Source organism: Sciurus carolinensis, chromosome 7, assembly GCF_902686445.1.
Source record: "Sciurus carolinensis chromosome 7, mSciCar1.2, whole genome shotgun sequence".
NCBI classification, from domain to species: domain Eukaryota; kingdom Metazoa; phylum Chordata; class Mammalia; order Rodentia; family Sciuridae; genus Sciurus; species Sciurus carolinensis.
The window spans coordinates 116465146-116481027 of NC_062219.1; the positions used below are offsets into that span (position 1 = coordinate 116465146).

Below are 15882 nucleotides of genomic sequence, written 5' to 3' on the forward strand. Positions count from 1 at the left end.
TTAGGTGCAATGGAAACTATTTCTTACCATTCCATTCAGCTTGCAACTTTCAATAAAAATCATTATCAACATCTAAACATAAAGTCTGCAAACATTTCTTATTTTCCTGAAACTACCCATTAATGAAAAATGAAAGACTGCCTTTAACCAAAAATTGAAATTTAACTCTCAACCTATCACTTCTTTCAGTACTATCTATCTGTCAATATCAATCATGAAATTCCAAGACTGCTCTAGCTGCATTCTTAGGAACTAGGGGATGTGTCTTCCAATTTGTAAATAAATAAACAAGTGAATATACAACAGAACAGATACTATAGAAAATCGAACAAGCTTTCCATGGGGTTATCAGGAAGAAACTAGCTTGAGGTTAAAATTCATACATATGCATAAAATTCATGAATATGTAAAATCAAAACTAAGGATGGAGCATCACAGGAAGGATGCTCCCCATCTCTGGAGACCAGATGGACAGAGGAAAACAGGGAAGAGACTGCAATAGCCCCTATTACGTACCTGCTGCATTGACATCTGGACCAGCTTCCGAGCATGTATTTCTTGTCCTTGTCCCATTGAGATGGTTCTACACTCTATAACATAGGAGAAAGTTCACAGTGGCACAATGTAAATTATATAACAGGATTGGGATGAAAAATTAATTTCTGCATATCCTCAGTCTCCCTCGCTCTATCACTTCTAGGAAAAGGCTCTGCCATTCAAATAGGACTGGCCTTTGGTTGTGTTGATCAGGGAAATGCACAGAGCAGAGAACTGGAGACACCACCTGGAAATGAGGGGTGTGAGGAGACAGAGCAAAAGGCACAGGGTGGACTTCTACAGAGTTTGTTCATGTGCATATGTGCACATGTGTGCCTGTGAGTATGTAACGAAATAGAGTTGAGAGTCCAGAAATAAATGCTCTTGTATGTGGTCGGTTTGTTTTCAACGAAGGTTCCAAAGCCATTCAGTATGGGAAAGGATGATATTTTTAACAAATGGTGCTAGAAAAACTGATATGACCTTACAAAAGAATGAAGTTTGACCTTTAACATCACAACATACACAAAAATTAATGCAAAGTGCATCAGAGACACCAATTTAAACACTAAAACTACAGAATCTTTAGAAGAAAATATAGGAATAAATCTTTGTGATCCTGATGAGGTGACAGTTTTTCTAAATATTACATAAGCAACAACAAAAGAGAAAATAAACAAATTGAACTTAATCAAAGTTCAAAACTTTTGTGCTTTAGTGGGCACCACCAAAGAGCAGCCAACAGGGCTGGGGCTGGGGCTCGGTGGTAGAGTGCTTGCCTTGCTTGTGTGAGGCACTGAGTTCAATCCTTAGCACTGCATACAAAAATAAGCAAATAAAACAAAGGCATACTGTCCATCTACAACTACAAAAATAAAAATAATAATAAAAGAGAGCAGCCCACAAAATGGGAGAAAATGCTTATAAATCATATATCTGATAATGGTATCCAGAATCTATGAAGGACTCTTACGACTCAACAAGAAAGAGTCAAATAACCCAATTTAAAAAGGGGCTGAGAATTTGACAAGACAATTCTCCAAAGAAGATATAGAAATGGCCAATTGGCACATGAAAAGATATTCAACATCATTAGTCATTAGGGAAATGCAAATAAAAACTACAATGAAATACTACTTCACTCCCAGTATGACAGTTACACATTTTAAAAAGGGACAATAGCAAATGGTGGTAAGGATGTGGAAAATTTATTATCTTCCCACATTGCCAGTGAGAGTGTAAAATGGTGCAACTACTTTCAAAAACTACCTGGCAGCTCCTCAAAAATCAAAAATAGGGTCATCACATCACCCAGCAAATCTACTCCAAAGGATACACCCAAAAACACCTGAAAATTTTTGTGCATATAAAAACTTGTACATGAATGTTCAAGCAGCATTATTCATACTGGCCCAAAAGTGGAAATAATCCAAATGACCATGTATTCACGAATGGATCAACAAAATGTGACATACATGTACAGTGGCCTATTACTCACCCATGAAAAGGAATGAAGCTGTGATACATACTGCAATGTAGATAAGCCTCGAAAACATTATGCTAATTAAAATAAGACAACACAATGTATGTGCATGATTACATAAACGGTGTGACTCTACATTGTGCACAACCAGAGAAATGAAAAGTTGTACCCCATTTGTGTACAATGAATCAAAAAAATAAATAAGACAGACACAGAAGGCTACATATTCTATGATTACACTTTCTCTTTCTTTTTTGACATTTCATTTCTAATTAAGTAATGTATGTTCACAGTGAAAGGTTGGAAAGCACAGGAGAGTAAAAAGGAGGAAATAAAAAACATCAATATTCTTCCCTAGAGATCTTCATTTTAGTCCCTTTAATGCACATAATCCACAATCACCTTCATTTCAAAATTCAAAGAGCTCTGCAAACTGGAAGTTTTGTCACAAAATCATTTTGGTGGCAAAAGCTGACCTGAACTGATGTGAGTCTATTTACAGTCCTCATTTATCCCTTTCTAAATATTTATGCTTTTTTTCTGCAATAATATGAATATTTCCTTTCTAAAAGTTGGAAAATTCTGCTTTCTGAAACATATATGGCCCCAAGAGTTTTGAACAAGAGATTGTAGACCTATCGATATGAAAGGTTTGGGGACTTGGGTTGTGGATCAGTGGTAATGTGCCTGCCTAGCATGTGTGAGGCACTGGGTTCGATCCTCAGAACCACATAAAAAATAAATAAGTAAAATAATATGAAAGGTTTTATACATATATTTCATATGAAATGATATGTCTACAAACTGCATATACATTACATATAGTTTATATCTTACTTTGAACAGTATGTTGTAAACATGTCACTTCCATTAAATATTATTAGAAAACAGTTTCTAACACCAGAACAGGGTCCAATCATAATGACACACCTTTGTTCATTCAACCACTTTTCTTTTATATATTTAGGACATTTAAAATCTTTCAATATTACTAGTGGTATTAGCTTAACCATCTTTTTATATAAATCATCATGTGTATCTCTCATGTTCTTTGGAGGGTTTCATACATGTAGAATACTTTGGACAAAATATGCAAACTTTCTAAAGATGTGTGATAAGTATGAAAAAGTGTTTCCCACTGAAACGGGGAGCTGTGATTCCTAGACCACATTCCTGTCCTCGCTTGTGTTCTTATTTATGGTGTCTGTGACGTAGAGAAGTTGGCAAACTTCACCCACTCATGTTATCTATATCATTTATCTGGTTTTGAACTCTCGTGTTACGGTTAAGGAAATTTTAGAATTCAATAGTATATAACCAATTCAATATATACTTTTTCTTCTTTTATAGTGTAATCTAAACCATTTAATATCCTAACCAGTCTAGAATTTACTCTGGAGTTTAATATATAAAATGGTTATTTTTTCTAACATTAAACTGCTGCGTCCACGCTGCTTGTTAGCTAATCTTTTTCTTTTCACTGCACTGAAATGTGAATCTTATCATTTACTAAACTATCCCAAGTAATAGTCTAATTTGGGGCCTTTCATTATGCTCTGCTGATTTGCGTTATCTACACTGAGCCATGGTTACACACTGCTTTTATTATTGTCTTTTAATAAAGGTTTTAGAATCTGGCCAGAGCTGACTTCTTTGTCTTCTTTTCAAGTTTCCTTGGCTCATCTTGTCTGTTTATAGTTCTAGATGATCTAAGATCTCCCTGCTATTCAATTAGAGAGGAAGATATTGCTTGAATTTCAATTAGACTAGCTTTCAATCTATAGATTAATCTACAGAATATTGACATCTTTACAATATTAAATCTTTATACTGGGAATGTGGTTGAACTCTCCATTTATTTGAACTAACTTTTATGTCACTAAGAAGCTTTATAGTTTTCTTCAAATGGGAGTTTTGAAAATTATTTCTCTATTTTGTTTTTATTGCCATAGCTAATAGGATTTTTACATTTTATTTTACCAGAAAGCATCATTGATTTTTTATATGTATTTATTTTGTGACAAGTCACCTTACTGAACTACCCTATTAAGTCTAATAGTCTTTTTGTTGATTCATCTGTTTCTTAGACAATTACATTGTCTGAGAGTAATGATGGTCTTTGTTCCTCCTTCCCAGTAGTTATATCTGTTATTTATTATTCTTACAATACATTAGCTATATCTTTCACATTGATTCTAAATAACACTGGCAAGTGTAGACATCTTATGCCCAACTTTCACGGGTATGTCTCAAGTCATTTGTCACAAGGGTTACTAAAATGCACATTAATAAAATTCTTGTATTCCTTCTTTTCAAAAGTCAAACATAAATGTAGTACTTTTATAAAATCATTTTAAAGCATCTAACAAGTAATATGGTAGCTTAAGGAAGTCAGTTTTCTCTGTGATATTTTCTTCCTCCTCCTCCTCCTCTTTCTCCTCCTTCTCCTCTCCTCTCCCCTTTCTTCTCATTGCTGGGGATGGGACCCAGGAGCTCAAGAATGCTAAGCAAGAATGCTACCACTGAGTTCTATCTCCGTCCATGATGAGATTTTTTACTCCAGAATCTTATATTTACAATGTATTCCTACTCAGTCAAAACAGATTGTCACTGCATGTTATTTTTAATGCCTTACTGAATTATTATTGCTTGAAGTTAAGATTTTTACTTTTTGATAAATAGAATCAATCTGTGGTTTTCTTTCCTCTATGCAGTTACTATTTTAGTCAATGTTTGATGTCAAGATAATTAATGCTAATAAAGAGGAAAACATATCCTCTTTTTCTGTTTTCCAGCAGCAAATCTAGCATGTGAAAGTCCCTGATAGTTTTAAAGGTCTTATCAAAAAGTTATTCAAGCCAAGAGTTGCTTTGCAGAGGTCATACTTTTAAAACTTCTAATTTTCCTTAAGTTAATTATTGGTCTAGTCAGGGGTTTCTACCTTTTTTGAGAAAATTTTGTAAATTTATCTTTCTACAAACTTGTCAGTTTGAATGAAATTTTCTAACTTATGATAATCATATACCAATGTTCATGTCTGAACATTGTAAACATGTTTGAACATTGTAAACATTAAAAAAACATTAAACATATAGAGTCTGCACATGTTGTTATATTCATTTCCCATTCCTAATTTGTATAATTGTGGATTTGTGTTGTTTTCAAACCCAGTTCAAATGCACCTTCCCTATGGGAGGAGGTCCTTTCTCCCTCACCTGGGCTCCTAGTGGGGCTCTCAAGCCAAAGACACCAGCTTTGTGTGGAATTTCTCTACTCTGACTCTCTCACTGCAAAGACTGACCAGCACCTGAGAGTCATAATGAGAAGCTTTTCTTCTCCTTTTTCCCTAGAAAAACTTCCTTGGTTCTGTCCTATCATCAAGTCTATTAGATAACTGGTTCATCCACCCAGTAAAATCAGTGAGAGGTAATGAAAGAGAAAGGCCACTGAGACCACCAACATAGGGCTCGGAGGTCCCAAGGCAAGTCCTGCATCAGATCTGTCACCAGCTAGCTCTGGGCCCTTTCTCCTGGCCTTGGTTTCCCCAGTTGCAAAACAAGGTAATTGGGTTTCCAGATTCTACAGTCTTATTCACCTTGAATGTTCTATGCTTACCTATTACCCAGTTTCAAATAAAATGCTAACAGTTGAGACTAGATTGATATGTTATTCTGTCTGCATGATAGTTTCATTTTAACAGTTATCTTTGGGACTTTTAATTGAAAGCAGCAAACAGCATGAGACCTCCTAACATTGTTGAAAATGATTTGGCAATAAAGCTCTTTACAAAATTCATGGCGTCCCCTAGTGCTAAAATCAAATCTGCTTTATTTCAGTATCTACAAAGTATCCAATAGAAGCTCCAACTGTTGCTGGACACGTGAAAGTGGTATCAAGCAAAGGCAATTGCCAAATTGCCAAGCAAAGCAGCATGATAACACCAAAGGCAACAGCACAAGCCTGATTTGCTGGATTTGTTTAACGTCACAGTGGGAAGTTCTTCCAAAGGAGACCTTGAACTTCTTAATTCTGTTCTTAAATCATTGTCCCAGACAACAGCATTATTTCAAAGTAACATCTGAAATCTGAAATAGCAACTCTAGTGGAACACCCACTTCTTGCAGTCACTGTGTCCCCTTCTAAGAAGTGCCCACTACACCCAACTCCTTATGCTTCCTGCTATGGACCTGTCTCCACAGCAACAGTTCACTGATTGGCCCAGAAAGGAGCATAAGACCAAAGCCAAGTGAATGAGTTTCTTCCCTGGATATTTGGACTTGGGACCAAGGGAATAAGGGGAGTTTCCCTAAAAATACTGAACATGATGAGTATGTAAGCAGTGAAGCCTACAAGACACCAGAGGCCATGAGTTCTACCACATGGAAAAGAACACTTTATGGAAAAAAAGGCATATATTTGTTGAGAGAAGCTGGGCATAGAAGCAGCTGGGAAAGACCCACAGAGAGACAGATCCAACAGCTTTGCAGACTAGAGGGCTACAAGAGGCATCACACAGCTCAATTCAGACAGCTGGTGTGCTACAGCAAATCCCAGAGCAAAAGAGCCTTCATTAAAGATGCTTAATAAGCAACTGCCAGTAGAACCTGGAAACACTTTACATTGAGTACCAACGTTCCAACAGAAGAAACAACCATCTGAACACCAATCCATACAGAACGTAGGACAGCACGCCAACAGTGAACAGAGAAGAGTCAAGATGAGAAAAGAGGAAGTGAACACAGACCATGCTGCCAGAAACTAATGATTTAGTGCAGAGGGACATATGGCCAATGCCTGGACATGACCCAATCAATTTCATATCATGTGCATATTAAATAACAAATTCAAAATCAATTTCATTCCATAAGGTAGGTTTTGGCGGTTCATAATCAATCACTTTTACAATCTTGATAAAGACCTGCATAAATTAACTCTACAAGTATAGTTACAGAGATCGGAATCTGGAAGATCCTGAACGGCAACACCAACACTACTCAGATTTTCAGAGTTGAAGATAAACAGTTCCCTTACAGGACGGCTCAGGCCTATCAAGATGGACCTTGCGTCCCCAACCTTTAGTCCTGCTGATTCTGCCACAATTCAGGTGACTGTCACTCCTTGCTCTGCCTCCTCTCCCTGGAGGGATTTTCCTCCTGTCTCCCACAGTTTCACCTGGCCAATTTCTTAAACACTTTTTTTTTTTTAACCATTTACCTAGGTTTTTTTCAAAATATCAGCAATGCGATGCTTTCCCAGGCAATCCGAGTAGCTATGCATCCTGCAATCAGCCTCCTCTAGGAAACTCTTGTTTCAGCAGGTGTCACATGGTCTGCAATTGTGTTTACATGTCTGCCTGTCCCAGCTGCCTCAGGCCCTTCTTTCCACTGCGGAAGTCTAGCACAGGGCCTGTCCTAACCGTTACTCAAGTGTGAATGAACGACTCCCTAACCATACACATCACAATGATCGTTAGTTTTCCAATTTGTGACAAAATATACGTCGGTGTAATTTCATATAGACATGGTAATCACACAGACTTCTGCTCCTAATGTCGATTCTTGCTAATCTGCTATCCGTGCAGGACAGCCATCTGCTTACAATGTAAAAACAAAACAAAAATTTTTTAAAACAGCATATGGTGTACAATCACCTTCTGATCTGCACAAAGACACCTGTATCTCATCCTTACTCGAGGAAGTATGAAGGTGTGAAAGAAGCAGCAGCTTCATGTTTTTTTCCAAATCAGTTTTACAGGTACATTTGTAAGAATCAATTTTGAAATTACGATAGGCAAAATTCAGAGTGAAAACATGGAAGTTTGCCAAACTTCACAGACCACCAATCAATCGTACCCAGCTTCAGTTTCTTGGCCAATGCATCAATCTGAATGGTAGGGTCGGAGCCCATGGACAGGAAACAGATCAGAGGTGTCCGCGTGTCGCTTTCTTCCCAGGTTTTCTCCAGATTCAGGATAACAGGTTCTGTGTACTTCTCCTCCAAAGAATCTGCAATATACTTTCTGGCTTGAAAAACAGTACGGTCTGGGCACCAGGACCTAGAAATGAATACAAGTTAGGTGTCATGAATTCAGCGGGTTCATTTTTTATTCTGTTTCATGGGCACATAAAGAACATGTTTAAATAGCCACGGGACAACTAGCTCATTCTCCCTTCTGCAGGTCTGTGTGACAGGGATGGCAACGTTTCCTATCCCTGGATGAACACAAATTGAATCATGTGGCTTTCGTGCTGGGCATTGGCAAGGACTAGGGCAGCAAGGACAACCACAGTGTCCTCTGCTGGCACACATGCGATGGGGGCCAACCTGCTACACACTCTGAAGACCCCAGTCTTCAGAGGGAGAATCCATGGGCCAAAGGTGTCCAAAGTCAGTGGAAGAGCAAGCATTTATGTTATGCCATTTGTGTACCACCAACTATTGTAGGTTCCACACACAGAGACACAGCAAACAAATGTCATTTGATATTTGGTATTTTGGATCACAGACAAGCTCTAAAGATTCCTATTTGCTACTAGATTACACTATTCATTTAAGTTAGATCTAATTTTTGGCACACACACTTTGGAAAGCAGTATGGAGATTCCTCAGAAAACTTGGAATGGAACTACCATTTGACCCCGCTATCCCATTCTTCAGTTTATATCCAAAGGATTTAAAATCAGCATACTATAATGACATATCACATGTTTATAGCAGCTCATTTCAAAATAGCTAAGCTACGGAACCAACTTAGGTGCCCTTCAACAGATGAATGGATAAATAAAATGTGGGATATATACACAATGGAATGTTATTCAGCCATAAAAAGAATGACTTTATGACTTTTGCTGGTAAATGGATGGATCTGGAGACTATCATGCTAAGTGATAAGCTAATCCCCCCGCAAGAAAAATCAAAGGCTGAATGTTCTCTCTGATATATGAATGCTGATACACAATACGGTGGGGAAGGAAAGAACAGAAGTTCATTGGATTAGACAAAGGGGACTGAAGGGAAGGGAAGGAGAATGGGGAAGAGGAAGACAGTGGAATGAATCAGACATAACTTTCCTATGTTCATATATGAATACACCACAGTGAATCTCATCATTGTGTACATCCACAAGAATGGGATCCTAATTAAATAAGCTCTACTCCATATATGTATAATGTCAAAATACACTCTACTGTCATGTATATCTAAAAGGAACAAATAAAAAAGACAAAAATACATAGATCTAATTTTATAATGATAAAACACATATTTGTTCCAATAAAAAATTTTATAATGATAAAACACATAGTTGTTCCAATAAAAATAAGAAGCCCTTTCATACTCTGTAGACAAGGAGGTGTGACCCTTGCTGTGGTCTGATCACTCTAACAGCATGACAATACCCAGGAAAAAACTTCTTCCAAGGGCAAGTTCAGGTGTACAACTCCACCATTTCACTCCTCACTCATGCACACACACACACACACACACACACACACACACATTTGATTTTTCAAATTTACCAAGTCTCCTTGAGCTCCTAGATGTTGAGGAAATGTGAAAAGTGAGCAGAAGGAGAACACTCTTCCTGAACCTCCACGTTAGACTTTTGCCTCCATTTTAGTAGACAAAATAGTGTTTAGACATTTTAATAGTGTAATAGCCTTGCATTTTCCCTCAAGTGAAATTCAATTTTAGCATATGAACTAATTGCCTCGTAACTTTGTGAGTTCTGTTTCATAAAGTAATTTCAACACTGAATGATTCACCTGACAATAAATGAGCAAAGTGAATAAGAAAGTCCTATTTTCTTGAGTTTTCTTTTTAGGCTATTGAGTAGTATCATTAATACGCTGTCAAACTACACACGCCACACCCTGACACCATCACCAATATGTTCTGCCTTCCAAAACCACAGTCTGGAAGCACATGCATTTCTTATAAGAACTATAGGGGAGTGGGCTGAGTTTGTGATTCAGTGGTAGAGCGCTTGCCTAGCATGCATGAGGCACTGGGTTTGATCCTCAGCACCACATATAAACAAACAAACAAACAAATAAATAAAATAAAGATACATCAACAACTAAAAAATTATTTTCTTTAAAACAACTACTGAGGACACAGTAAAGTCAGCTCTCTGAAGTAAGCTCTGTAATTTAAGGATTTGACAATGATGCTTTCTCACCTGATAAGTAAAAGCTTGTGGCAGGTATCTAGGGAATCATTATATCCATCAGGGATAATTTCCTCCTCTGGAGAATCCTTATCGAACCAGCTTTTCCACCCCTTCTCATTGCGAGTTATCTAAAAGAAACAGGCCCAGAAGTCAGGACGTCCAGCGACGGGAATGTACCCGAGACTTGGACTCCCCTCAGGGGGCGATCTTCACGGGTGCATAACTTTTCAGGCAAAACACACACATTATATTTTTCTTCAGAATCAGTGACCTGACCTGAATAATGTTAGTATGGTCTAACTCCCTTTCAAATTCCCCCACTATTTTTCTACACGATTCACTAGAATTAGGATCATGTATCAATTACACTAAATGGTTGGACACGAAGAAACACAGATCAAGGCTCCTCAACTTTGCTATTATCGCTATTTTGGGGAGGTGGATTTTTCATTGTGGGGCTGTCCTGGGCAGTATCCGTGGTCTCCACCCACCAGACACCAGTAGCAACCCTCCAGACATTGCCACATGCCCCCGGGTGTGGCACAAAGTTCCCTTCAGTTGAGAACCACTGACAAAGACCACTCTGAGAAATGAATCTCTGAATGTTGACCTCTGCTTAAAAATAGCAGTAGTGGGGCTGGGGTTGTGGCTCAGTGGTAGAGTGCTTGCCTGGCATGTGTGAGGCACTGGGTTCCATCCTCAGCACCACATATAAGTAAAATAAAGGTGCATTGACAACTAAATCAATACTTTTAAAAATAGCAAAAGGTGACAAGAATCAAGACTTCTGTGATTTTCAGGTGATTCCCCCACTGTGAGGCCTTAGACCTAGGAACAGCAGAAGTCTCTCCAGGAGCTGTGTTCTTCTGGAAGCCCAGAGGGAACCTCGGGTTTTCAGAGGCATTAAAAGGTGCTTCCTGCAGCCCAAGTGCTGCCAGGACTAATGACAAACACTGTCCATTGGTGAGACGGTCACTGCTCCTCAGTCACAATCAGGTGGATCCTTCAGTGTTTGTAAGCACTTTTTAAAAATCCACGGTAAGCAATAGCAGCACACTGCAAACCCTCCTGTTGCGGATATTACCTGCAGAACTGCGGGTTGGACTTTTACTTCTCCTTTTTATCAAGGCATAGCAGAGGTTAAAAACTGCCCAAAGTCACAGGTCATGTGAACAATTTTAGAATATGGATGGGGTGTAAGTCATTAACAAAACAGTTTGCTATGAAGTTCAGCTGCTTTGATGTAGTTCCTAGGGCGCTAGGAGACAGAGGGGGACCTCTGAAATGTTCTGCAGCCTCCGTCTTTCTCCTGAAGACTGCAGAGGCTCTCCCAGGTTGACAGCCCTCAAAGCTGCCCACATGCGGATTGGAGGGCCGGGGTCACCCTGTGCACTGACATCCGCAGCACCCCCGCCGCTCACAGGGGCCCAAGAGAAGCAGGCAGGTCTTCCGCCTGCCAAATTCCATCCAACCACAGCAGACCTTCTGCGGGGAGCTGCAACAGGGAGGGGCAATGGAGTGATGCCCAGTTCCTCTTTTCCTCCCTCCTTTTCCTGCCCCTTACCTGTGGGCACAAACCTCCTGCAGGTGTTAAATAGCTCGGCCTGGAATGGCAAAGCCAGGGCAGCGACTGTTTGAGGTTATTTTTGCTTTAGTTCCTGGCATCGACATCTCCTCGGTTGGGAACTTGAACTTCTTCTAACTCCTCCATCCCTCCCACAGAGAGGGCAGACAACTGATGGACACCTGGCAGCAGCTCCCCACAGAACTCCTGCGACCTTCCTAGGAAGGGCCACTTCCCCACTTCGGGCCCACTGATGGTGTTTAAGAGGAGTGGGAGAGAAATTAGTCAAGAGGTCAGGGTACAGCTTTGCTGCTCGCTGGCTACGTGCTCTTGGTGAGCACTTCACCTCTCCAAGCTCGGGTTTCTCATCTAGAAAGCAGGGCCAATAACACCTCCCATAGTGAGCAGTAATGGCTATCAGAATCTACATCATGGAGGTACTCCACATGTAAGTGGCAGAGGCAGGCAGTAATAAGTATCATAACTTCCATGTAACCTGTCGGCGGAGGGCACTGATACTGAGTGAATTTTCCAGTGATGCTTGAAGATCTCCTTTATTCAGGCTCTGAGCAGATCCAGCCTTTCCTCAACCCCACTCCAAGAATCTGTCCACCCACTGACAGTCATGGCTAGGGTAGCACACTGCGCAGGGATCCGTGATCACAGCAGGAGTTGATCTAATAAGGCTCCTTTGGCAGTCAAGAGCAATCCCAGAAAAAAGACAATTTCTGGACACTGGGAAACTGCAGGAACCATCAGTGATTGGCAGTTATAACCAACGACACCAGAAATAAACAACCATCTTTACTCTAAGTCACAGAATTGCTTTCCAGTGATAGTCAAATCAACAACAAATCCACAATAACCAATAGATACCTTCAAATATGAAAAAATAGTAAACTAGTACTGATTCACATTTTTACCATTAAAATGATAGTTTTTTTTTTTAAAGTCACCTCAACCTCTTAATTTTCCTCAAACTCAACCTAGACCAATTATTTAATCATAGGCAAAAGAAAGAATGCAAAAAAAATCAATATTCTACAATGATAGGGTCTACTCACTGATTCTGCTTATGATAGCAACTAAAGCAGGCACATAAAAACCACCCATGTTGTAGGGCACAGTGGTGCACGCCTGTAATCCCAGTGGCTCGGGAGGCTGAGGCAGGAGGATCAAAGGTTCAAAGCCAGTCTCAGCAACTTAGGCCCTAAGGAACTCAGTGAGACCCTGTCTCTAAATAAAATACAAAAAAAGGGCTGGGGATGTGGCTCAGTGGTTAAGGGTCCCTGGGTTCAATCCCTAGTACCAAAAAAAAAAAAAAGAAGAAGAAGAAGGAGGAGGAGGAAGAGGAGGAGAGGAGAAGAAACAACCCATGCCCACCCTGCACAGGAAGAAAGATAGTCCCCTGCATCCATAAAAAGGCCACTTCTGAGGCCCATCTGTCCCAATTCCCCCACCCAGCCACAGCACCTTAAGCCCACACTGTTGATTGGCTCCTTTGGGTGAAGGGACTGTCATCAGGGGGACTCAGTTTTAAAATGACCTGAGTGTATTTGGATTTACAAACCTGTACTTTTAACCAGCCCCTCATTACCTGGTTCATAATTTCTGCAAACTGCGGAAGTTTACTCAGCTCTACGAGATTCAGCCACGTCATGTCGAGGATCCAGCGAAACGGTTTTGGGGGGCAGGCTTTCAGGTCCAGAGCGGCACCCCCTAGGGGAAAATGTTAGCATGAATCAGGCCAGCTCGTACTTCATGTTTAGCATTTATTTTCCAAATAACAAAAGCAAGATAACCATATTACATAAAATATGGAAAACTGGCAAATAATCATATTACAGAAAATGTGGTTATCTTTTTTGGGTACATTTCCCTCAAGTCTCGATGCTTTATTTACTGATTTATAGTATCTTATAAAATATGACAGCAACACTTTGTCATTTTTCCCTGCAAAGAATTTTTCTCAGGTGGTCATGGGTGTTTGCCTTTTTATGTACTTTTTTTTTTACAACAACCAAATTTACAATTTCTATATTGATGAATCGGTGGATCTTTTCATGTGTGATTTTTACAATCACTTCTTAGTCAATCATCACTCCTCCAAGAAATTTGATATTCAACACTGTTTCCTATTAAATAGATGATTAAGTGTACAGATGGCTAAAGAGGAAGAGAAAGAGGGAAAAGGAGAGAGGGAGGGCAGGAGAGGGAACCTCATATATCTTGAGATTTTTAGCGGGTAACTAGTATTCAGATCGCTTATTCATTCATTTATACAACAAATATTTATTGAGATCCCCCCCCCCAATGCATCTGTATGACCCAGGCACTAGGGACATGGGAGAGAAAACCAAACAGGTCCCTGTTGTCATGGAGTTTGTAGGCTAGCAGAGGATACGGGTTATGGCATCAGATTATATTTTAAAGCGAAATCACAAGTCAAATGTGCATACCCAAGGTGGTCACTTTTCAGGCAGTTACATGATTATGATTTTAAAAGTCCTCTATTAAATGTCTTTAGCAATGCCGTATCATAGCTCCAGCTCTAGTGTCGAGTTAATTCAGATGTATGCACAACGGTGTTTCCAGAACTTTTTTAAATCTGGTGATCCCCTCTAAGATCCCTGCAAATCCTTCCACTTCACATATCAACCCCTAGGCCAAAAAAAGGTGGTGGGGGCAGCGGGTGGACCACCGGTCTTTGCGCTTTCTGTCTGGCATCTTCCTGAGAAGACGTATGAACTGTGACCACCTTGCTCCACTACAGAGGCCTCAGGGGTAAGAGGCTCTGAGAGCCACGACAGCTTTAGGACAATATGTGACCCTTCTCACTGTTCTGCCCCCCTGTTCCAGCAGGGTTCTGTTGGCAGTGTGAGAGTTACTGGTGGGAGGAGCAACCCCCAGGGAGAGCCTCCTGCTAACTCACAAACACCCCCTTTTCTTCTTGGTGGTTTCCAAAGAAATATTTTCATGTGACTACATGCCTTAGGGACAGCAGAGGAGGCCAGCCAAACTGCCATGGCATTTTCAAGCATATTGTGTATCTGAACCAACCCAGAATGATGACAGCCCATCCTGCTCCCCCAGATATCCCAGCTCTGCCACTTACGGGCTGCTTACATTTGGACAAGTGACTCACTCTCTCTAGATTTCCTCAGAGGATGTCATAATAGAATCTATCAGATCAACTGCCGTGAGATTAAATAATGTCTGTAGAAAATGTAGAACAGCCTCAGCTATGTCATCATCATGGCTGTTTTCACATTAATTCATATTCTCCGCCCCCCACTTTGGAAAGCCCAGGTCCAGTTTCACCTGGAAGGCAAAAGTAGCTCCCCAGGTCTTTTTATTAATGGGCTATGATGAAAGAAAGACAGTATCTTTCTAAAGTAAGTACTCCCGGAAAATGGATATGTCAGTTGCTCTGTAACGCAGGATTGCCGCTGGTATCTACTTCATTTTTCAAAGCTCTGATATTCTCAGTTGAAAAAGAAAGTCAAAGGCACCTTACAAATATTGCAGAAAACAGGAAGTAACCGATACCTAAGGATGGTCACTCTTGGGAAATCAAATGTTGCTGCCAAGATAAACAACTGTTTCCCCCTTAAGTATTGTGTTCATAACATTTTTTTAAAAAGTCTATGATCTAAGGACCATATTTTTAAAAATTTTTTTAGAAACTGAATCATACCATCTTTTAAGAAACAATTCAATCAAAATGTAAGCCAGTTCAAAACTAAAACTCTAATAAACCAGTTTTGTCTGTAAAACAACACACTCTTTTTACTGCTGGGATGATTGTACTTCTGTCAATCAACCTATCATACAATTCCAAATTAATCTTCCTAAAGCACTGCTCTGTTCATGCTACATCCCTGCTCATAAAACATTCGATGACTCCCTATTGCCAACTAAATTAAATCCAAATTCTTCTTACAGGCTTTTCTGACCCTGTACAATCTGGTTCTCCCTGAAGCTCCTGTTTTTATGAAATGAGGTCACAAATATGCTCCAACCCCAATTCAGGTGTGCAGTCTTCTTTATTTTTCTGTAACAAATCTAATCCTCCTGAGGAACTCCAGCCTTACTGTTGCCCTGTTTCTCAGTCTTCTGATTCCCACC

The 15882-nt window shown here is 39.9% G+C and overlaps 1 protein-coding gene across 1 annotated transcript in view; it reads right to left on the bottom strand.

Annotated features, from left to right (window-relative positions):
* Nucleotides 1-15882, bottom strand: part of Dnah8 (dynein axonemal heavy chain 8) — a 252532-nt gene that overhangs the window by 55947 nt on the left and 180703 nt on the right. Inside the window, 4 exon segments of the mRNA XM_047558191.1 lie at nt 517-590; nt 7873-8075; nt 10200-10318; nt 13352-13473. Coding sequence (XP_047414147.1) covers nt 517-590; nt 7873-8075; nt 10200-10318; nt 13352-13473 — 518 coding nt within the window.